At 46.3% G+C, this 24,943-nt stretch overlaps 1 protein-coding gene across 1 annotated transcript in view; it reads right to left on the reverse strand.

Annotated features, from left to right (window-relative positions):
* Greb1 (growth regulating estrogen receptor binding 1) overlaps positions 1-20,374 on the reverse strand; it is a 68,954-nt gene extending 48,580 nt beyond the window's left edge. Inside the window, exons 1-5 of the mRNA XM_035448244.1 lie at positions 20,059-20,374; positions 15,177-15,296; positions 13,142-13,318; positions 4,269-4,451; positions 2,345-2,488 (exon numbers count right to left, since the gene is read on the reverse strand). Coding sequence (XP_035304135.1) covers positions 2,345-2,488; positions 4,269-4,451; positions 13,142-13,318; positions 15,177-15,296; positions 20,059-20,215 — 781 coding nt within the window. The 5' untranslated portion in view covers positions 20,216-20,374. The remainder of the gene's footprint in view (positions 1-2,344; positions 2,489-4,268; positions 4,452-13,141; positions 13,319-15,176; positions 15,297-20,058) is intronic.
* Positions 20,375-24,943: the final 4,569 nt, after the last annotated feature.

Here is a 24,943-nt window from a genome sequence, read left to right on the forward strand (position 1 = left end):
CTAGCTCTGAGCTGGTGGGTGAGTCCCATCAGGAAAGCAGATCTCTGACATGGTGATTCTGCCACATGCACACACACACACACACACACACACACATGCATGCATTCACATTTACACATTTGCTCACACACTCATAAACCCACACACACATGCATGTGTGCATACAGAAACACATGCACAGCTGTGTGCACATTCTTGCCCATGTGGACATAAATGCACACATATGAATGCTAACTCATTTCTGACTTCACATGCATGTACACATATACATATGTACAAGTATGCACATAGGATCATATGCATGCTCTCCTGCTTATACATGTAAGTGCACAGAAACATACTTAATAAAGACATAAATGTACAAGGAACCAATATACACAAACACATGTATGGACACTTAGAAATACATACATGTTCCTGCTCACACATGAACATGTGAGTAGACAGACACATATGAACATGAACTCACAAATACGATGAACCTTCTGCTTTCACCCCCAAGGGTCTAACATGGGTAAGGGAAGGTCCTGGGCTGCATGTGTGGCCAGGACTTCCTAACCTGCAGCCCCATATCTGAGATGGTTGGGTCAGCTTGCTTTTTACTTTCCTCCACCTCAGACTTCAGCTTGTATCAAAACACCACAGGGAAGGCTGGCAGGTTGGATGCTGACAGTGTCTGGGCTACTTAGAGGGTTCAAGTTTCCTAACTCTCGAGAATACTTCTGGGGACAACCACAAACTCTGGTCCCATAAGGAGGCCTACGTTGGCTAGAACTGTAGGAAGGCTTTCATGAAACTCCCTATCAGTGGCCCTTGTGGCAGAGCCAGAGTGTAGTTCTGGAGCTGCCCAGCTTGTGTCTGCACCACAGTCCCATTACTTACAAGCTATGTGACCTAAGACACATACTGTATCTCTCCAAATTTCAATGTCCCCTCTATAAAATGGGGGCCATGAGGGGGTTGGAGAGATGACTCGGTGGTTAAGAGCCCTGGCTGCTGTTCCAGAGATCCTGAGTTCAATTCCCAGCACCCACATGGTGGCTCTCAACCACCTATAATGAGATCTGGTACCCTCTTCTGGCCTGAGATGTACATGCAGAGCATTGTATACATAATAAATAATTTTTTTAATGGGAGTCATGATAACAACTGGCAAAGCTACTATGTGAAGGCAGGTAGGCAGCCAGTGCATGGAACAGAGCTGGCACAGAACAAGTACCATGAGGGGCTGCTGTCACTATAATCTCATTTACTTCTTATGTCCTTAGACTGAAAAGGACGTCCCACCCCCATCCCCAGGTTTACACATGGGGAAACAGTTAAGTTCCAGGAATTAAGTGAATTACACCACCATTCAGCAAAGGACATCAGTGCTGGAGTCTACACCAGGTGCTTAGACACAAAAACAGCAAGTTCCCCAGTCCACAGTGGCAAAGGGAGAAATGAGCCAGGACACTGGAGGAGGAAGAGGCCAAAGGCCAGCCTATGTAAGGCTGCCTAGAGCTCTTGAAGGACAGCATGTCCCAGTGAGTGTGATTGATGGGTCTGCAGAACCCAGGACACTGGCTTCACTCCAGGGCAATGAGCCACACTGACTTTCTGGGCAGGAGGGCTGAAAACCACCAATGGCCTTCCGGAGTCTTTAGGAAGGCTGATGTCTCTAGACAACAGCAACCACACTTACTTACAGGCATCATCGGTGTGGCTCAGGGTCAGGCGTGTGAAACAGAAACCCCTGATATACAAACTTGCCTCTCCTGATTGCTCTGTGTGAGGTCCTGGGCAAGCCTCAGCTTCCACGGAGCCTCAATTTCCCAAACACTCCACTGCTCACGGGGCATGGCGAGCTTTAGTGAGATACACAGGTTAGGCACACCCACCGTGGAATAAAGGACAGAAACCTAACCTCTGCCCCACCTAGAAATCCACTTGAAATGCTGGTTTGATGCTTGTCATCCACTGAACTGTGTAGTAACTTGGGGATGCAGAATGACTTGGATACAGGATCCCAGCACTAAGGGAAATCACATTCCTTATCAAACAGGAGCGCAGGCAAGCTTTCCAAATGAAAGCCAGTATGTACACATTGCTAAAGCTTACAGATACAAAATGGCATAGAACCTGTGTTGGTTGTATTGTGGTGAGCACAGCTACCTTCCAAACAACATAGAACAACACCAGTCAAAGTGAAACTTACAAAATAGCATAGACCAACAACACACAAAGCAAAACTTACAAAATGGCACAGAACAACAACACACAAAGTGTGCCCTTTATTTCTTTTGAAGAATGTCGACCCCAGGTGCATGGTTTTAGCACCTGGGATGCCACTCAGTAGTCTCACCTGCCTGTTGAGCTCCCACTGGGACACTGGGGTTTGTCCCAGGAACAGGCTCACTGGGGAAGGCAGCTGGAGACCCTGAGCTCTCCAGCGGTGGGAACAGAGAACTGGAGCAGGTGTTGGTGGAGTTCTGCCGGCTTCTGAACTCTAATGGAGGCAAAAAGACAGGTAAGGCTGGATGGTGGTGGTGGCATCGGCAGCATATACCTTTAATCCCAGCATTTGGGAGGCAGAGGCAGATGGATCTCTGGGTTTGAGGCCAGCCTGGTCTACAAAGCTAGTTCTAGGACAGCCAGTGCTACACAAAGAAACCCTGTCTCAAAAAAACAGAAAGAAGAGAAGGAGGGGGAAGAGGAGGAGGAGGAGGAGGAGGAGGAGAAAAAGAAGAAAGAAGTAGTAGTGAAATCTAATTGGCTCATATCTAACGGCTACAGAATGACTTCCTAGAGTGGAATTGTCTATTGGAACATGGGGCACATGAGTATCTATAAAGGATGCCAGCGCCATGCTTGTCTGTTTCAGTGTGTTGCAGGGCAGAGGTACCATGTTCCATAAATGGTTATCTGAGAAAGGGTGGCTTGTAAATGGAGTTCTCTATCTGCAGACAGAATAAGAGTATCGGGGTGGGGGATGACAAGAAATATACTTTATGCAACTGAGCTATCTGAGCCCTGTGCTTAACATCCAAGGAGACATAATGTCCTAAGGCACAGGACCACTCAGCAGCACCTCCATCCTCCCCGACACCATCCTCTTTTATAAATCTTCCCTTGTCCCCCCATCCCACCCCCTGCCACCCAGCAGCAGCTCTAACCTTCTCACAGGATAGAGAACGAGACCCACAGGGAAGGTCAGCTTCATCCATGGGGCCTGGGACTGACTGGTACACGGTAGGAACTTATTAACCATTCATAGAATAGAGTGAAGGAGGAAGAGGAAATGAGAGGGGAAGAGGGGAAGCAAGGGATAGTACTCCAAGTCAGCCACTCACACCTGAGACCTCGTCCTTCCACTCAAAGAACCTGTGTGGATTATTCCAGGAGATGCAGAAAAGTGGGGGACAGAAGGACAGTTCTCCTGGACATCTCTGGAAAGTTCCTTCTCAGACACACTCCACCGCCCAAGGCAGGCCTCAAAACAGCCAATGCTCTAGCTTCTCCCCTCGGCTGATAGGAGAGCTACAAGGGAGACTGAGGAAGGCCACAGTGCAGCTTTTCCTGGTAAAGCCAGAGTCCAGCTCACCCCTGGGGACCAGACCCCAGAGCTGGTCTCTTTGGTCACAATGAGCAGAGTTCAGGGATGCAAGAGGTGGTAATGGCATGGCATTGTTCAAACAGCTTTCTCAACCTCATCCCTGTGACATTGAGGAAACCATAACCTATTTCTGGGGACCATCTTACACACTGCAGAGTTTTTAGCAGTATTCTAGATACTAGGAGCAGCCTCTAGACATTATGATCAAAAGCAGTGATAAATGTCCCCTGGGAATAAAAATCAGTGTCCTGAGCTGGGCAGTGGTGGTGCACACCTTTAATCCCAGCACTCAGGAGGCAGAGGCAGGTGGATCTCTGTGAGTTCGAGACCATCCTGGTCTACAGAGTGAGTTCCAGGACAGCCTCCAAAGTCACAGAGAAACCCTGCCTCGAACAACCCCCCTAAAAAATCAATGTCCCTTATATACAACAGAAAGAGGCTCAGCACTGGATGGCCCTCTGCTATTGTTTGTCCCATGCAGTGAGTCTGTCACATAATAAGCTGAGTACTGCTGACACCACGGAGCATCTTCAGGACCATGGGATAGCCATCCTGCCACAGCCTGTACCACTATACAGAAGACCCTCACCCTCCCCTCCATGCCCCACAATGCCCACCGAGGGTGCACTCCCAGCTCCCCACCCCTGTCCCTCCAGATTCAAGGCCCCCTCACCAGAGCCTTTCCAGCAAATCAAAGGTCCTTTGGTCAGCGCCCCTTGTGCGTTCCGGGCCAGATAGTACTTGAGGTGCTTCTGTTTCTTGGGCTGTGTGCTCAGCTTCAGGTTGATGTGGTTGGAGAACTCGGTGAAGTAGCAGAAGCCTTTCTTCCCACAGCCAACACAGTTCCCAGAGAAACCTGGACAGGAAGAAGTAAGCCATGAGCCTCTCTGCCTCCCTTTCAACTTCCCTTCTGATAGTCGCAGTTCATCAGGGCTCTGAGCGTTTGCACACACACATACATACATACATATATGCACATACACATACACACATACACACATACACAGACACATGCACACATACACATACAAACACATATACATACATACACATACACACATGCACACAGTACACACACATACACACATATACACGCATGCACACATACACACATACATACACACATGTGCATACGCACATACACACACACACCCATCACCCAGAGAATGCCATAGGCATGGTAATCAGGCTGAGGAGTCAAGATTACCTCAACTCAAACAGGAATAAAGAGACTGAGTGTTGGCAAGCATGGAAGAATTTACCCTCTTGGGGTATACTGAAAATTCCATGTTTGCGAATATAGTATACACATACAGTGGAGTTTTATCCAGCCATGATGAAGAACACAATTGTATCATTTGAAGGGAAATAAAATTAGTGGAATTAGAGATGATGATGTTAACTAAAATAAATCAGACAAACATTGCACATTTTTCTCTCATATGCAGAATCTGTACTTTAAACATTATGTGTATGCATGTATATGTTTATATATGTGGGTAAGTGGATATATATATCCACCTATATATCATATATATATATATATATATATATATATATATATATGGCTTTAAAAGAGGGGGAAAGAGGAATAAGAGAGGATAATGGGGGAAGAGAGACAAAATATTACATATTTTCTGATATTCAAAATTGGGATTTTTTGTATAAGTATATCTGGCATATATGATATATACTTATACATATATATATTGTTTTAGATGTATTATAAAGGGGTAACATTCAGAGGAGGAAGGGAATTAGTGAGGGGATAGGAGGAGAGACCAGGAAGGGTAGCTGGGGACAAATATGAGCAAAATACAATGATATACAAACATGAAAATGTCATAATAAAACCCAATACTAAGAAATAAAAAATAAGAAGCCGTACATAGAGCTCACTTTAAAGGGCCAGAACTAGCCTATTCAGCTGCTCAGGCAGATCAAAAAATACCGAATGCATGGTGGGGACCCTGGGAGTAAGCTCTAAAGTTCAGCAGCCAGCAGAGTGGAGACACTGTTCAAGAGCATGGCTATGTCAGGCAAGCCATCCTCCTGCTGTGACAGACAGGCCTCTCCGCCAGCTTGCAGCCCTCTAGATAGGCCATCTGCGCAGTGATGAGAAACCTCCCCGTGTGAACTATGGACATGCAGAGTATGTGTTTGAAAGTGTCTCTACAAAGCACAAAGACATTCCAACAGAACCAGCCACAGGCCTTGGTTAATAAAAGAGACACGTAATAACTGGGTCTCTCCACCTGACCACTGCTCTATCAAGACAACCTTGCTCTGTCAATAGCAGGCCTGGTTTCTGTGGGTCCAAGGTCCTGGGTCAAGGGAGGCCCGAGACAGAGCCACATTTACTTCCTTGGTCACACTCTCTGCTTGATGGTCTCCAGAGGTCATAAACACCACATATCTCTATGTAGGCACTCCACATAAACAGGCTTTCCCTAGGGACTCTGGCTAGCATTCAGAAGTCCAATAGATGACATGAAAGTTGAAAAACTTCCCCAAAGCAGAGAAGACGCCACACTGCTCAAAAATCTCCAATCTGCATATGTCTTCAGCATTTTAATATTATATAAAAGGTCTTAGAAACAAGAAGAAACTTTGGCCTGGCTGGGATATCTACAGGGTGACTTAGCTATGCATATCCCATTCATGTCCCACCAGTGTGAACAGGTAAGGCAGCACGGACATGGACAATGTTGAGTGGGGCTTGGGGGAGGCTGGTGAGTACACAGTGCCTTTCATTGTACCATTCATTGTCAAGTACACAGGACTCTCTGCTGAACTGACCCCATTGCCAGTCACTATGGAAAGGAAAACGTTTTTTTGTGAAGTTGGCAGAAACAGAGACACGAAGAGTGTCATTTAACCGAAGTCCAAGGATGAAGTTCAGATTCACAGATACCAAAGGCTGTGTAATCTTCCATCCATCTCTAGCTTCATCTTCTCCTCACTGATACAAGGTGCCTCTTAACCCACCTATTCCAACTATCCGTACCTCAGTTTCTTCCTCTACAAATCCCTACCCATGTCCACTCCTTCCTCAGTACTCAGCTCCTGTACCCAAATGATGGGGGAATGTCCTTCTGTATATATGTTTCTCTTGTTGGTTGATGGATAAAACCCTAATTGGCCAGGAGACAGACAGGAAGACAGGCAGGGCTACCAGACCAGGAGAAGGTTGGAGAGAGGAGGGCAGAGAGAGGGCCAAAAGACGTCATGCTGCTGAAGGAGTAACATGCTGGATTACAGGTAAACCATAGCCACAGCCTGGTGGCAATACATAGATTAACAGAAATAGGGTTCCTGAGAAGAAATTCTAAGCCTAAGTAGAGAAAAGATGCTGAGCAAGACACAGGAACTTCAAGGTCAAGGACATTGAGAGACCAACTAGGCAGGTTACAAACCATGTACCTGGGGACCTCATGATGTCATTGACCATGCCCCATCAGGGGCATGACTACAACCACGTGGAGCAGTCACCCTTGTTGACTCAGAGGTAAAAGTATGTTCCTGGTCCAGTTGGGTCCAGCAAGCAGACTGCTCCCCTGCAAAAGCAAAACCTTCCAGATGGGGACATAGGTGTTCCAAGAGGCATAAAGCTGTTCCCAGAAGCAGCTGGGGGGATGAGCAAAGAAGTCAGGGTGAGAGCACAGGACCTAGCCTGGAGCAAAGGAATGGCTCAAACCATCAACTGAGCAGATGACATCATCCTAAGACTTCAGGAAATTCCTTGAAGAGCAACAAACACTTTTAAGAAAGATTACAACACAGAGCCATTCCTTTTGGGAATCGACCTCAGGACTTAGAAGTTTATTAAAAAAAAAAAAAAAAAAAAAAAAAAAAAAAAAAAAAAAAAAAAAAAAACCAGAAAATGAGGTATCTAGACTAAAGACTCAGACTCCTGCTGGACACAGAGGCCAGGATGGGAGGGACTATTCTTCAGTTACCACACCACCAAAAGTGGGCAGGACAAATAACCCTCTTCTGACTAGTAACCTCAGCTCCCTGGCTGAGATCATCCCATGGATCCAGTTTGGTACCTAGAGGGTTATCTATTTAAGATCACATGCCTGAAAGGATGCTGCCCTTACAAGCCACTGTGTGAAGCATGCCCTCCCATGAAGCAAGCAAGCAGGAACACAGAAGTCAGCAGGACCCAGGGGTCACATCCTGACTCAAGTGTATCAGGCAGGCTCCTACACACTTCTGTGCTTCATTTTCACCTTCTGCAAACAACATGATGGGAGCTAATATTTATTGCACAGCCACCACGTGTTAAGCTGTATGTGTGAAGCCTTTTATGTTACCAGTGCCCATCTCCCTCCTTGAATCTCATGAACCCTGTAAAATAATCCATAATGTCTACAGTTTACAGGTGAGGGGATCAGGACTTCCTAGTGGGCTGGGGTGGAGGGAGGGGCTGAGCCCCGTTTTACTTACTCTGCCGTGCCATCTTCTTCCACAAAACCACCCCACAGGAACACTACAAGGGTTAAGGTGTCTACTGGATATCTAACCCCTCCCAGACTCAGAGCATGGCATCCTCTCTCTCCTTCCTTTTGGACTAAGTGGGAGAGAGACGAATGCAGGGGGCAAGAGATAAGGAATGCTGTTCTGGGTTCCAGTTGCCCAGTCGCAGAAGACAAGAGGGGAACACAGGAATAAAAGCTGTAATTTCCTCCCAGGACCGAAGTGACATGATGCTTCCTGGAAGCTCTCACCATGGGTTCCTTTGGACTTGGTGGGTGGTGTCTAAGCACACAGTGTTATGGCTATGGGGGTGGGGCAGGGGGCAGGGCAGGGGTGGAGCGGGTGGTGAAGGGTGTCTAGGCTTGTTTCCAGGATTATTTCCTTTGCAGAGAGGGGGTCTCCATCACCCAGCCCTCCACTAACATCTGACTTTTCCTAATGAACCACAGTCTAAAGAAGAGCTCTTGGCTAGCCGTGCGGGAGATATGAGTGGCTACAAACACCATGTTCGTTGTCACATTCCCATTTGTGGCTGTGTGTTCTGACAGCAAAGGAGGAAGCAACAATTTCTGAGTTCCACCTTGAAGTTCAAGACAAATCCCAGGCCCGGGCGGAAACACTCTACTTGTGTGGAAGATGCAAGCAAAGCTGAATCCGATAGACACCAGATGAGACGGGGCCAAGGCAGGCTATGCAGGGCTTGAAATTTCTGTCAGAACATCATAGTTATCTTAAGTCTTATACTCTGCTCAAAACTCACTCCTACCTCGGTTTCCTTTTCGATAAAAATCAATTATATGTGGGAGTCCCAAGAAAGCTTTCTAAAACACAATAACTGCCTTACTTTTTGAAGATTTATTTATTATTTTGTTTATATGTATTGCATTCACATGGCAGGGAATGATGCCTTATGTGTGCAGGTACCCACACAGATCATTAGAGAGTACTGAATCTCCTGACCCTGGAGTAGTTACCAGGAACTGAACGCAGGTCCTCTGAGAAAGCAGCAAGCCCTCTTAATCACTGAGCCCTCTCTGCAGCCCCTAATTGCCTTATTCATAACACCACTAATATTTCTTAAAAATATACGTTGGGGGGTTGGAGAGATGGCTCAGAGGTTAAGAGCACTAACTGCTCTTTCAGAGGTCCTGAATTCAATTCCCAGCAACCACATGGTGGCTCACAATCATCTGTAATGAGACCTGGTGCCCTCTCTGGCCAGCAGTCATACATGTAGGCAGAACACTGTTTATATATATATATTTACATATAAAGGTCAAGGTTATCTTCGGCTATACAGTATGTTTGAAGCCAGCCTGGAATACACAAGACAGTGTGTCAAAATATAAATACATACCAAAAATGCAAAAGAGAAGAAATAAATCAACCAAACTCTTTGAGAAAACTTTGGTGGGGCCTTGAGTTTAATAAACCAACTTAAAGAACAAAGAGTATATGATAAAATCTGAACTCACTGAGTATTTAATAATATTAAAGAATGCTTAAACTTCTTAGATAGGATAATGGCACTGGCTTTCCAGAAAACTGTCTTTTAGAGACAGGTACACGTGGAAATAATTTCAGATGAAGTACATAGGGAGTGGAATTTGATTCCAGATAAGCCTGGCAGGGAGAAAAGGGAGGAGTCACACAGCACAGGGCTTGCTGAACCCCACACAGGAAATCACTGAAGACAAGAACATGGCGGCCTTCTCGGCTCTTCCCCCTCTGTATTTCAAGGTCAAAGATGGCTTCCCAGCTTCTGTCCTGCAGGACCCAAATGAAGGCCAAGCTTCACTCATCTCTGAGTGTCCATACCATGGTTCCCTAAAACAATACTTTACCATCTGTGTTCAAGTCCCCCTAGCTGCTGCCTGGGGGACTCCGTGTGTCACATGCAAACACTAGATTACAGTGTTTCTACCTCACTTGTTATTTCAACTTCTTCAGGACAGTTCCAGGCACATGAGTGAGTCTTAAATAAATAAGATTTAATATGTGTGTGTTGCTTATACCACTGTTATCACTATTTTCCAATGAGAATGTTTTTTTTCTAATTTGCCAGGGCCTGACTTGAACCTGGCAGCCACCAAAGCATCCTCCCATCACCAACAGTCCATGTTAACACCTTGGTAACTTTCTGAGGGCACAATGCTCCCATAAGGTTGGGTATAAGATCTGTCGACGTGATTATTTTCTATTGACCCTATGGACCCCATGAACCAAACTGTTTCCATTTTCCTGTGTTTTCACACCAAACCAGGAACTTCCCATGGAAGGGTTGACTTCTCAGGTATACCCAAACACCAGCCTTCAGTTTGACCTTATACATCCAACAAATGTGTGCATAATTTGCCTGCTAACTAAAACAACAGACTCATTTTTTCCTATGAAATGAGCATACTAGGAAGAGAGATATTTTCTTCTATGATGACTAAGGGATTGGCCAACTTAATTATTGACAACAGAAACAAAAGCTGAAGAACACGCCTAGAATTGTAACCTTTCCATTTTCTCAACTCCCTCAACAGCTTCAAAGTTGCTAGAACAACACTCCTAAAGGCTTTGCTTCCCCAAAGGATGATCCACAGAGCCAGTTTTATGGATCACTAAACATGGCTGGATCTGATTACTGCAGGGCCTGTAGAGACCACCTTGTCCTGGGCAGCCACCCTGGTTAATAGCAGGAAACCTAAACTGTATTAAAAGTGTCCAAACTGAGAGCATAAAGTGACGTTCAAAGGAGAAAGCCCAGGATGTTTCCAGCCAGCCCTTGTTCCTCATTCAGGATGGCTTTTTGCCAGTAATTAACGAAGTTCCTTCCTGGGTACTCTGGGAGGGGCCAGACTCTTAGGGGCTGGAGGAGAAAGAGCTGGAAGATTCCTGTCTCCAGAACTCAAGAGGCAGAACCTCCCTGGTTTACTGCCCCAGCAATTCCCTTGTAATCACAAAGGGGTGGAATTCAGACAAGCCCCCCCCCTCCTGTCCCACCTCATCCCATCCCATCCCGCCCCACCAGCAGATCAAAAGACAGCTGTGTGAGGCACCACCGTTAATACGGGTACTACGTGCACCCAGGGAGCAGGCTTCAATGACCCAGGGGGCGAGCTCCATGGACCAGGGAGCAGGCACCACAGATCCAGGGGGCAGGCTACACAGACCCAGGAAGCAATTTCCAGCACAGTTGCAGGGATTCTGCCAACTGCTTGGGTAATTTTCTAGGATTATTCTTAAAGAGCTTATCTCAATAAGTGTACAGACCTGCCTTAGAATGCCCCCACAAGATATGCTGCCCACCCCCACCCACCCACCCCCGGGAGCATTCATCTGCCTTGTTTGACAGCTTACGCACATTGTGACCCCACCCCACCCCCATGGTCTGGAAACAGGAACAATTCCTTTTCTTCCTGATCCCCACTCTCTTCTACCCCAATCCCTCAAGCCCTTCCTCCACAGTGAGGTCCCCCCCATCCCCCTTTTGGGCCCTAAGAACACAACTGGATGTTTAAAGGGCTGAAACCTATGGGTGATACAGAAGAGCTTGTCAATTTTCTCCATCCATAAGTTTGTACCAGGAATGCTCTCTTGTACAGTGACAAGACTCCCCGTGAAAATGGACCACTGCCTACTTGTCCATTATCCAAAGGGATGAATGGCCAAATCCAAAGTTGCTAAACAAGAACAAACTGTCCAAAACCAGAACATGTGTCCAAACCCCTGTCTACTGCATGGATGAAGGGGGTACAGGAGGCCACATGGTGGCAGTCAGTGGGTAAGCAACAAATCAACCCTATCCTGACCTCTGGTCTCTCAGTTCTAGCTGGCCTCTTCCTTGATGCTGCCACACAGGAAGGGAGCATGGTACACAGCAAGAACATAATAATGTCATCTGAGCAAGAGAAGGTCAGGCATGGCTTCAGTGTCACACTGAGTCATCAGGATCTTAGTGGGACAGTGATGATTTAAAAGACAGTAGGCAGGTTCCCATGGCCACAAGGGAACGAGACCCTGACTGAACCTTGACCACAGCAAAAGCACAATGTGTAAGGGGAGAACTCGGAGCCTAAAAGGCTTGAACTTGGGTCCCTGGTGTCTTCTTTACTTCCATGACTTAGGACAAATTCATGAACAAGTCTAAGCTCCCCTACAGAATTGTGACAGATACCACCTCCCAAAGGGGAGCCATAAATGAAAGCAGAAGATGGCTAGAGTCTGGCAATCAGTCAGACATGACCACCCCACTGCAGGGGCAGAGACAGACAGACAGACAGACACACACACACACACACACACACACACACACACACAGACACACACATACACACACATACACACACACACACACACACACACACACACACACACACACACACACACACACACACGGCCTCACTCTCCCGTCTTACCCTGCCTGCTAGGTTCTGAAACTACCTGGTTCAGGGATTATAAGCCCCTTTCTCCTCCCAACAGGCAAAGAAAGGTTTGAACAGCCAACTATGAAAAATGCAATATTAAATCGTGGGTTTTCTAGAGGGAAGCAACCAGTCATTTTTTTAATTGCATGCATGTAGGCATATGAGTGTGTGTGTGTGTGTGTGTGTGTGTGTGTGTGTGTGTGTGTGTGTGTGTGTGTGCGCGCGCGCGCGTGAGCAAGTGTGAAGGCCAGCAGTCAACCTCAGCTGCCATTCCTAAGGAACTGTTCAACTGTTCAGCTGGTTTTTTAAATATCCTTGGACTTGATAATTCAGCTCAATTGGCTGCCCAACAAGCCTCAAGGACCTGCTTTTCTGGGGTTATGATACACACAGTTCAGACTTGCCATTTTATGTGGCTGCTAAAGATCAAACTTGTTGCATGGCAACACTTTACCAACTGAACAATCTACCCAGTCCCAACCAGTCATATTTTTATGTAACTCCCATTTTTCTGCCATTCCATAAAGAAATGTGCAAACAAACAGATGTAGGACATCAAGCAAGTATTTTGTCTCCAGCAGCTGAGGCCTCCCTTGCCATGCTCCAACACCAAGCAGAGAGCCACAAAGAAAAGAAAGCAATAACTCACCAAGCAGGGCATTGTGACCATTGTCATCAGGCAAGAACCTCTTGTCCACTGCACACACCAGGAGGTGGTCAGGAAGGCTAGGAGACTTGGCCCCAACAAGGAGGAAGCCTGCAGGGACCTCAATGGGTTCTTTGGAAATGGAGACGAGACGTAGATCCTTCCCGGCCTGGCAGAAGCCTAGAAGGGGTAGACAGGGTTCACACACTGTCCCAAGACATCCCAAAACCAAGGGCAGAGCGGGGTTAGTGGTCACAGGAACACCAAACACCACCATTAATTACATCTGAGACAAGACAAAACTATGAGAAGGTGAGGGTAGTCTCACATACTATTCTTTATGGGTCTGTAGAACGGGTACCTTCAGGAGGAGGGCCAGAGCCAAGCCACCTCAGCTTCCTCTGTGGGAACTTGAGGTCCATAGCAGAAGCCTCTCTGTAGCCTTTGAACCTTTGTATTGTAAAACTTCTAAACATATTTCCAACGTGGAAAATAAGTTCTCAAAAGTATCCGAGAAAAGGAAAAATAGGAGGAAATGGCCAGGGATCATGAGGCTTTCTCCAGTCTTGTTCTAGCACAGTGGTTCTCAACCTCCCTGACGCTGTGACCCTTTAGTACAGTCCCCCATGTCGTGGTGACCCCCAGCCATAAAATTATGTTCATTGCTACTTCATAACTGTAATTTTGCTACTGTTGTGAATTGTAATGTAAATATCTGTTTTCCAGTTGTCTGAGGTGACCCTGATGAAAGGGTGGCTTAACACCCCAAAGGGGGTTGAGACACACAGGTTGAGAACTACTGTTCCAGATGAAGGTGAGCTAACATCACGGGCTTTCCGCACTGTCAACCATCGGAGAGATGCAAGATCCCCACTCCATCCCAGGAGCCAACTATAGGCCCCTGCCGCCCTTCACGAGCTTCTCTTTCTTTGGCTGCTCCAGGCTATCTGTACTGGTCCCTTTCTCAGGCTTTCTCTCAGCCCAGCAAGTAGCCCACCCTCCGGGCAGCTGGAGAATATGGGCTAGGGCAGTGTGGGTCTACTTCAGTGTCTTACAAATCCTGTGAAAGCCACTTTTGTGATCACCATTCTCACTGTCCCCCTCTGGGGACTGTCTCACAGCTGTACTCACTTCTTTGTCAGGGTCAGGGGTCAAGTTCAGGCCTCAGAGTGTGGAGGGCATTGGCAACTACCCGGATCACTGTCCAGTGACAGTCTGTCATCACCCCCAGGCCCTGCCTGAATGTCCTGTTCAGCTGCCTGCAGCTCTCAGGCAGCATGCATCTCACCCCATAAGCCTTTGCACCACTGCTTCCTCTGCAGTTTCCAAGCTTCCCTAAGCCCCAGTAGCCTCCTGTCTAACTCCTACCAATCCTCCAAAACCCAGAGGAAGGACAGACACCCTTCTCCAGGAAACATCTCCAAAACTCTAGCTGCATTTGGAGTTTCCCTCGGCTACCATGCTACACTTGCCATCCACAGATGGCAAAGCCCCCAGAAGCCCCCCCCCCAAGTTCTCATTTCTAATCTCTGAACTTCCAGAGCACGAGGTCAATATGTTAATTGCTAATTACTAGTGATGGACAGGTCTTGGTGTAATAGGGTCTAAAACATAAACCTGCAGTCTCCCCAGGAGTACAACATAAGCTCTCGCCACTGCACTGAGACGTTGCCATACCCAGTATGCCTTGCCTCTCTTCCTTGTCAGCTAAATGGCAGTGACACCGCTGGCTGCCCTGAGATAATGCAGAAAAATTCGCTTCACAGCCAAGAACTGACAGGCATGAAAGGCCATCCTAACCCATTCCAAATCAAGAGCAAGGAAAGTATACTCTCATTTCCAAAAAAACGGATCCAAAACAATGAATATTGGACCCCATGCGGTTCTTACAGCAGAGGGTGCCCATAGAGACATAGCAGCTGGGACTGACTCTCAGCCTCCCATAACCTGTGTAGGGACACAGGCCCAGCTCACATCTGAGGGGACAAGGAAGGCTATGACCTAGCTGCAGATCCTGAGTAGAGTTAGAGTGTCTTACCATCCGTGGTGCAACAGCCTTCAGGAGGAGGGGGAAGCTGGTAGGCATTTGAAGGACTGCTGGGTTCTAACCCCCCTTCTCCCTCATCCTCTTCATCCTCGTTGTCCACTCGACCACCACCTGGATATGGGAGAGAAGAGTGATGATTTGTAAGGAAGCTGCTGTGGGGCCTCGGAAGCCTCCTCCAGGGCCTTGCACTCCATCTGGAGCTGTAAGCTCAAGGAAGACACCCAAGACACCGGGCCTGGGGAACTCATCACATAAAGGAGGTCTGCACCCCCTCTAGGAAGCTGTTGTGTAACTCACTGATTCTCAGAAACACTTGGAAGTTGGGCACTCTGATCCATCTCTCAGGGAGGATGACTCCCCCAGACCAAGGTGCACACAGACTTAAGGCTCAAGTTCACTTCTCTTTTAGCCACGACAGCTGCCTACGCCTGCCTGGGTGTGGGGGAGTTGCTATCAATATGGTAGCTTGCTAAGGACCGCAGGCAAAGCCTTGACACAATACAGTAGGCATTCCAAAAAACATTTTTGTAAGACCATGAAGCAAGTAGTCCCTTTTACAAAAAAAAAAAGGAACCTGGGGCTGAGAGGGGGTCACTGACCCACAGCTGTTCAATAGCCTGTAGTGGAGCCTGTGGGCCTGCAGGTGCACTGGGTGTTCTTGCAAACAGGAGTAGCATTCACTGCCTCAATATTGCATAAGGAAGCTGCTGAGCCATACATTAGTGTTCATCTAAAGAATGCAAATATTCATTGCTGGAAATGCAAACACGCACACACACACATGCGTGCCTACACATTCCAGGAAATTCTAGAATATGGCCGGGCAGGCTGTGCCTTTAGGAAAGGAAGAAGAGCCAATGAGGAGCTGGTGAGCAAAGCTTTGACCGTGAGCACCTCGCCTCGATGTAGTGTAGCAGGACTGTGCCCTCAGTGGTCCAGCACCCAGCAAGGTTCTCTGTGCAGGGGCCATTCTGAGGAGAGAGCTGCCCACTGTTCAGGCCCTACCCACTTTGGGGAAAGCAAGAGGTTCACAAAAATCAACTTGTTTCAAAGTTGGTAACATTTAGTCCTTCCAATGTCTTCTTCTCTCATGGTGTTGTGGGTAAAAATACTCTTCAGTGTCTTTAAGTTTCAAGTACTAAACAACACGGAGATTTCCTCGTGGACAGGGTCCCTATCTCTTGCTACTGGCTTGTTTTTATGTCTCCCTACTGTTCTCATACTTGGCTCTAACATTTCCTCCCTCCATCTGAAGGTTTTAGGTTAACAATAAAAGTATGCGTAATGGAAAAGTCTAGACCACAACTCTAGAGAGTCAAGTTTCGGTACCTAGATGGCTGCTGCTTGTGTGGCCACAGGATAGTCAATTTACCTTTCTGTGCAAAATGAGTTGGTTACAAGGTAAACCCTAAGGTAGCAGCAAGCTGTGATATTCTAGAAAATATGGCACCTCTGAGTGGCACCGAGTTTTCTACCTGTGATTTAACTGTGCAAGCCGTTGGGGACATAACTTGACTGGGGCTAAGGCCTTGAGGAGGAAATGGCAACTCTCTAACCTTCTTAGTGCCCTGGGCCTTGTGGGTGCAAAGGACAAATACCAAATGGTAGGAAAACCATGGAAAGATTACACAAGGTGAACACACAGGGTGGGAGGAATGGGCCCAGCTGCACAAATCCTTGGCATCTTCTTCCTGTGTTTAAAGTAGTCACGGTTTGACCCCTCTAGCAGGTCTCAGAATCCAGCCAGACTGCAGGCACTAGCAACAGAGCAGATGGCACAGTCCACATGGCACTCTGTTCTAGCTCTGCAGAGACCCCAAGAGTGGCACAGATAACAGCCTTCGAGTGGACATTCACACAAGATCCCCAACAGCTAAAACAAACCTCCCCAAAGCCAGAGCTGGGGATCAGCCCTGAGTTCACAGGGACCGGGCTGTGCATTATTCTGCTAAGCCCAACCAACAGACATTCCAACACACTTAGAAAGAAACAAGAGAAGAGAGTCTTAAGCCACAGAGAGCCAAAGGGCTCAAACTGCAGGCAGGGTTAAAGGTCAAAGGGTCTGTGGCAGGCTTTCCGGACTTTGATGGACTCCTCAGCCAGCATAAGCCCTGGAGCAGACTAAACAGACATGTTTATGATGGTCTCCTGGCAGGGTGAGAGTCTTAAAGTGGTCTTAGAGGAAACCATCAGGTTGAAGCGTTAGTGCAGTAATAATAAAACACAAATCCAAGGACCCCACAGCACCCCTGAACACAGGCACATGAAGCTATCCATGCTGGTGTTTTATGCTCAATTCTCCTTTCTTGCCATGAGGCATACCTTACGGGCATCCTGAGCAGGTAGGATTATAGGAATCTACCTGCATCCTGTTTAAATAGCCAATTTATGATGCCTAGAACTGATGCAGTCATCTGTTCTGTTGGTCTTTCTCTTAAAAAGTCAATATTGTGTGAAAGGATTTCCCCCTAAAGTGGGCAGTAAGAGCCCCAATTCAAAGAACAAAGCTATAATAAGACCCCCTGCTGAATTACCTCCACAAATACATAAAATGTTACCAGATCCCTTGGAGTTTAGTGTCCCGGCACCCTGGTCATAAGCATCATCAACAATGGTATTATCTGAGGAAGGCCAGTCATCAGATAAGAGACCCCGACAAGAGAAAGACAGACAAAACAAGATGAGGCCCCAAAAAGCCTGTCTGCTCCAAGGTTTATGATGCAGAAGATATGGTCCAAGCTTAGTGCTTGGTTTATGGTGACATTTAACAAACCCAAAGGTCTCCCTCTGCCACCGACCCTTTGGGCTGACTTCTGCACTGGACAAACAGAATCCCAGGAGATGGAGATGGTTCTGGGCTATTTGCTGAGCAGAGAGTTAAAGTGCAGAGGGGCTGGGTCAAGCTGGCACAGGAACTCAAAGGCCTAGCAATTCCACCGTCATCTGGCAAGGGGCTGGGAACACTCAGAACCCGGAGGAATCAAATTCATGAGCCTCAATGCTGTCCCTGGGGGCTGAGATGAAGCTCAGGGGTAGAAAACTGGCTAGCGCTTAGGAACTCCTGGGTCTGGGCCAGTATAGTCAGGGTGGGGGTGGGGTGGGGATCCCTGGAAAACACCAAGTGGCCATCAAAGGGGAGCCCCTGAGAAGATGTGACCTTCCAACTAGGAAGGGCAGCCTTCAATATGGGGAGAAGGCAACTAGGGGAGCCCCAAGGTCTTTCTGTTGTTCTCTGCTCCCATGTGAGCAGCTGGGCACACATTTCCCCCTCCCCCAACTACACACACACACACACACACACACACACACACATCGCCATGGTTGTCCCACCCCTGACAGCCAACACTGAAGGCACAATTCTGTTACCCCTCAACATCTCCAAATCATGGTAGGTCTCAGCAGTAGCAAGTGAACAGATGGTAGATTTTAGGACACTACTGGGGTATTCTAAGTTATCATCAATGACTGCTGTGAATTTGCTGTCTGCAAGGCTTGTCAACACAGTAAGTAGTTAAGAATGGCCCTGGAACGAATATTTCACAGAAGGCTTCTGGCTGGTCAAAACTGGGATCAATTGCAAATTCTTTAATAACTTCTTGGCTCCTGGTGAAGTCACAGTGACACTATGCCAGAAACATTGACACTCTCTTAATGGCTATCAGAGAATTTCATGTTTTCCTAATAGATAGTGATGGGTAAATCTAGTTTCTCTTACACCCAGACCAGGTTGGCTAGGTCCTTATCTGTGCCATTTGCAAGGTTAATTTACTAAGGAAGCCAGATAATGACTTACATTATCCTTTCTGCAAAATAAGGGCTAGCAGGCATCCATACACTTAGCACAGAGTTACTTCAAGGCAGGCAACCCGCACACAGAACCTGAAGCCTAACATAGTGCAAACCTGGTGGACATTTTTTCTTTTTTGTTTAAGGGTGGTTTTTTTGTTTTTGTTGTTTGCTTTTTACTTTAAAATCATGGCCCTTCCTACTTCAAAACTACTGACGTTTGTGTGAAATTTTAAGCAAAAAACATGAACTTAACAAAACAGTAGCTGTTTTACCCTGTACATTGCATCAGGTTTACTTTGACATGAAAACACACACTCGCACACTTTTTTAATCTATTCATTTTTATTTTCTGTGCATTGGTGTTTTGCTTGCATGTATATCTGTGTGAGGGTGTTGGATCCTGGAGCTACGGCTGTGAGCTGCCACGTGAGCGCTGGGGATCGAACCCGGATCATCTGGAAGAGCAGTCAGTGCTCTTAACCACTGAGCCATCTCTCCACCCCTATAATCACACACTTTATCTTCCAGATAAAGAAAATTCCAAAGTCATCCCCATACTTGTAATTTAACTCTCGGTACATGCAAAATTCACAAAGGCATACTCTTTTTTTTTTTTTTTTTTTAAGTTTCTAGGGAGTTCTTATACCTGTTACCACACAGAGACTCAACCACTCGACTATTTTGCAAAGATAAGACTATGACTCACAGGAGGAAAAAAAAAATAAAGTAGACAACTGAGGGCCAAACATATTAAAATCCCTTACTCAGCAAAGCTAAAATGGCCAGCTACCAAATCAGAGTACAAATAGCAGCTTCAGGAGGGTTTAGCACACAGTACTCTCCCTGCCTCCTATGAGCCCAAGACTCATTTGTTTTGTTGAATTTTCTGGCCTGAACTTACTTTTAAACAAATAAAAATCTGTGTGCAAGTTTCAGGTGTTTTTGTTTTTGCTAGACTCTAGATTTCCTGAATGGAGAAAAGTGGGGGGGGGGGAGAAAGAGAGAACTGCAGGCTTATGCTGCTCACATTAGCTGCACATAATAAAACACACACACACCAACATAAGAAATACATGTTTCTTACCTTCTAAAGAGGACAACTGCTGCTCAGCCTCTAAATACAGCTGGGAGAAGATGGGCCTGGGCACCAGGGTATTGGAGCGGAGGGAAGCCTCGATGGAGTTGTGGAGGACCTCTTCAAACCTCGTGCTCTTTAGCTGTCCAGCATAGGAATTGCCCATCTCCAAAGCACAGAGAGGATGGCGTCTTCTGGTTAAAATGACATTTCAGTTCTCCCAAGGGCTGCCTCCACACAATGCCCGGCGAGGAGGTAAACGGTGCAGTGAGAAGGAAGGATTGCAGCCTCTGCACAGCCCCAGACAGGAGAGGGCGGCTCTCCGAAGCTACTGCCAGGCAATTACAGGAAGTTATATAAGTAACAACCCCCATTGATTCTGCACTCACAGAGCCCACCACCTCTTTGAACGTCGCACCAGGAAGAGCTGCTTCAGCTTTCCTGATTTTCCCAGTGATAGGGTCCCCAGGCAAATGATACAACTTATTCCATAAATGGCCATTCACATCTAGACAGGATCAGAGCACAAGCCTAGGTTTTAGGATTTCAGGAGGCAGACAGGATCAGAGCACAAGCCCAGGTCTTAGGATTACAGGAGGCACACACATATGCACACACATACACACAAATGAATACATACACGCATATATATGCACACACATACCCAAAGGCAGGATTAGCAGACTCCATCACTGCTGTTCCTGGGTAAAAGGCTGGCTATTAAAATTCTCCCTTTAAAGTCCAAAGAGTTCTCAATGGTTCTCAACCTGTGGATTGCAACCCCTTTGGAGTCAAATGATCCTTCCACTGGGGTTTCCTAAAATCATTGGATATTTACACTATGATTCATAACTGTAGTAAAATTACAGTTGTGAATTAGCAACAAAGATAAATTTATGATTGGTGGTGTCACCACAACACAAGGAACTGTATTAAAGGGCATTAGCAAGGTTGGGAACAACTGCTTTAGACTATATTTTACCTATCATCTAAGCAATGCAGAACAACCCGGAACCCCCACCCCCAGACAATCACCCTCATTTTTATCAGTGGCAACTTCATAACTAATTCACACACCAAAGTAGACAACTCATTGTTTTTTTTTTAGCATATTCACCATTTTATGTAACTGTGACATGACTGATCTGGCATGTCCATCATCCCCAGACAGAAGCCTCCGAGCTGTCATTCCCCAACCCTGCAACCAAGAGTCTATTGTCTCTCTGTGGATTTCCTTCCCTGTTCCGTCTACTGCACGTGTGGAAGCATTTTACTGGAAGCCTTCTGCTCACAGCTTCTTTCACTTAACATGGTAACTCCAAGATACAAATGCATCATGGTATGAATCAGCAGTGTGCTGCCACTGGGATTTGTCTGAGTTGTGTTTGGGTTTGGTTTGCTTGCAATCTTGAGGATCAACTGCTAAGTGAAACCTCTACCACTGACTCCTGGGCCAGCCCTGCCACTGTGATATTCTGATGTGTTTTTGCAAACTAAACTCTTCAGAACTTTGGGTGAGAAGGGATGGGGGTTGTATTCACAGAGATTTAATCATAATTATTTCACTTGACATACACATGTCACACATCCCTCTTACATATGCTTTTAAAATCACTTTAATGACTGCATGGCATCTCACTGATTGAAGACCCAGGTACTTGCCCAAACATTTCTCTGATTTACTGAGAGTTAAGTTTCCATAATCGGTCCTTTCCAAGAGCAAGCATCCAACTCCCACACCCTCCCGACGGTTTCCATTCCTTGGCTCTTACATTAATGTTAGCTTTGGGTTTATATTTCCTTCCTTCTTTTCATGTTCTTTTAGTTTCATCCACTGCATTCCTTCTAACTCCCTTAAAATAATAACTTGTTCATGTGACTTCAACAATAGGGACATGTAAGGTTGAACCATCCTCTGGCCATTTCTTTGCTATGGTATGTAAATTAAACCATAAAGTCAGTCAGCTAATCTCTTCTTCTCCCTCTCTTGCCCTCCTTCCCTCCCTACACACACACACACACACACACATACATATATACATACACACACATAGATACACACACACACACACATACATACATACATATATACATACACACACATAGATACACACACACACACACACACACACACACACACACACACACAAACACGCACATACACCCAAACAGACACACACACACACAAACAGATACACAGACACACATAGACACACACACATACACCCAGACACACACAGACATAGACACACAGGCACACACATACACACAGACACATACACATAGACATACATACACAAACACACACATACACACAAACAAACACACATACATAGACACACAGATGCTCACATACACACACACAGACAAGACACAGACACACACACAGAGATACAAGCCCAGGCTCCCCTCAAGCTTATCATATAGCCAAGGCTGACCTTGAACTCTTGATCCTCCCACCTCCACTTCCTGACTGCTGGCATCACAGGTGTGTACCACTGTGCCAGCTTCTCATTTCCTTCTGAACAGCTTATGTCCTCCATTTTTGTTCCCTCTGCCTTTTTCCAATGCTATAAAAGAGTGTTCAATTTCTAAATAATCAAAATGGTGTGTGGGGGGAGGGGGTCTTGCTAACCAAATTCTAATTAAGGCTAGTCTTTAGATGCTCTACTTCCCAAACCGTTTAAAGATCTCTTTCTGACTGATGCCTGAGGGAGTTTACTGTACACAAAAGGGAATACACAGCCCTGTCCATGTTCGAGGGGTATAAGACAGCAGGCCAAATTATTCCTTCCTTGTATGTCCTGGCATGTTTCTTGTCTAGCATACTGTTAGACTTTAAAACATTTTAGGATTCACAGAATAACACCAGATACAGAGAGCAGCAGGCCTGAACAGCAGTTCCTGGCTGCTGCCTATAACAACACACACTAGTGGGGAACTCAGCTTCACTGCTCAGCAAAGTCTGACCCATCACTTTTTGTCTTAAGACGTGTGCAGCAAATTCTCCTGTTCCTTGCTCTGTGGTGGCAGATAAGCCTCTAAGATGTGGTTGTGGGTTTTAAGAAGCTCCAGTTATACCTAAGGGGGCAATGAACATTGTGGGGTGTGAGTTTCCTGCCTCTACTGCAGGGGGCAACAACCTTTCTCTTTCAGCTCAGTCAATGGAGCCTATTAACCACTTCCTGCCTGTGGTGATAATTACCGCCCACAGGCCGCTCCACCAGCTCGATACAGCCCGGGAAATGACCTAAGAATAGCTCAGGAACTCACCCCCAACAAAGGGAAAGTTCTCTGGAGTGGACAGGACAACTGAAGGAGTGAGTCTTGGTCTCCTGTCCACCAGCTGCTTGGGTTTGTTGTTGTTTTGTTTTACCTGTCTCATACTTTAAGATATTCACTAGAATATTTCAGGGCCATCCTTGGTGGGCCTCGGATAGTTATCAATTCAGGGTTAGGTACATTCTAGGGGCCTGGTGTAGTTCTCAATTCAAGGTGGACCATCTAAGCTGTCGCCATTAATAACACACAAAGGCCTCCTGCTTATGTAGCATCCTCGTCTGAACAAAGCCAGGCACACAGGAGGAGCTTTCTATTAGCACACTGGCTCAAAACCTTGCAAACCGTACCTTATCAACACCCTATCCATTTGCCTGGTGGTACCAGACTGGCACCGAGAGCCCAGGCCGATTGATACCTAAGGTGAAGAGAGCAGCCAAAGGGAAGAGGACCAAACACAGATCCTCCTAGGGGGGCCATGCTCCAGGCTCCAGGCTTCTTCCCTACTTCTCAGGAATGGTGGCCAGGGAACGGACATTCCACTGCGCATTTTACTGACTATGGATTAACCCTAGAGGTGCAGAGCCTGAGGGAAATGGGAGGAGAAAGTATAAAAGGGCAACAGCTAAGGCAAGTTCTTACTTTCAAGAAATGGCTACCTTGGGAGGGGGAGATAGGGTAGATATAACCAATACACATTTTATACATGTCTGAACATGTCAAAGGGCATCCTAAAATTTTCTTTTTAAAATAAATTGCTGCTATGTTCTAAGCAATTAACATAGAATGAAAGTTTTTCTGAATGAAAGGCATAACATGACAACAAATTTCAAGACAGGCAAGCATAAATCAACGTGTTATATTCTCCTCCGGTTGCAACATTTACTGCTTGACTGACACAAACTTCTTGGTATTTAGCAGAGACACAGGCCACTGGAGAAAGAGGTAAACATCACCATCCACAGCATGGAATACTGACCAGAGCAATGGTTTTCAGCATGCAGAATAAACTAACTCATGCACAAAACATCTGGATTCCTGACCCAAAAAGTAATGGGTCCATCTGATCAATGACGTAGAAATAAAACCAGCCAGCTGCTTTTACTACACATCAAACGTAAAATACAAAAATGATTGCAGGGGCCCAGCAAGATTGCTCAGTGGGTAACGATGAATGCTACCAAGCCTAAGGACTTGAGTTCAGTTTCCAGGCCCCACATGATGAAAAGAGAAAACCAACTCCCTCAAGTTGTCCTCTAATGGCACACATTAAAGTAAAAGTTTTAAAGTTTAATGTTCTCAAACAAGGCTGTAAATTCCACTGTTTTTTAAAGGTGTGATAGGGTCTAAGACTAAGGTCCTTCGCTTAAGTCACATTCCACAGTGATATAGTCACTGACACACTGTCCCCACTCAAGCAAATAACTGCACATTCATGCTTATGCAGACAACCATGATTACATGCAGTGGGCCACACACACACATACCCACATACACACACAAGACATGAAAGTAGGAGGGTACTTGGGAAGAGGAAAGACTTTAGTGGGAGGAGGAGGTTAGAAAAGATAATGGGGGAATTTGATTAAAGAACATTATATATGTGTGTGTGTGT

Source organism: Cricetulus griseus, chromosome 7 (assembly GCF_003668045.3).
Source record: "Cricetulus griseus strain 17A/GY chromosome 7, alternate assembly CriGri-PICRH-1.0, whole genome shotgun sequence".
NCBI lineage: Eukaryota > Metazoa > Chordata > Mammalia > Rodentia > Cricetidae > Cricetulus > Cricetulus griseus.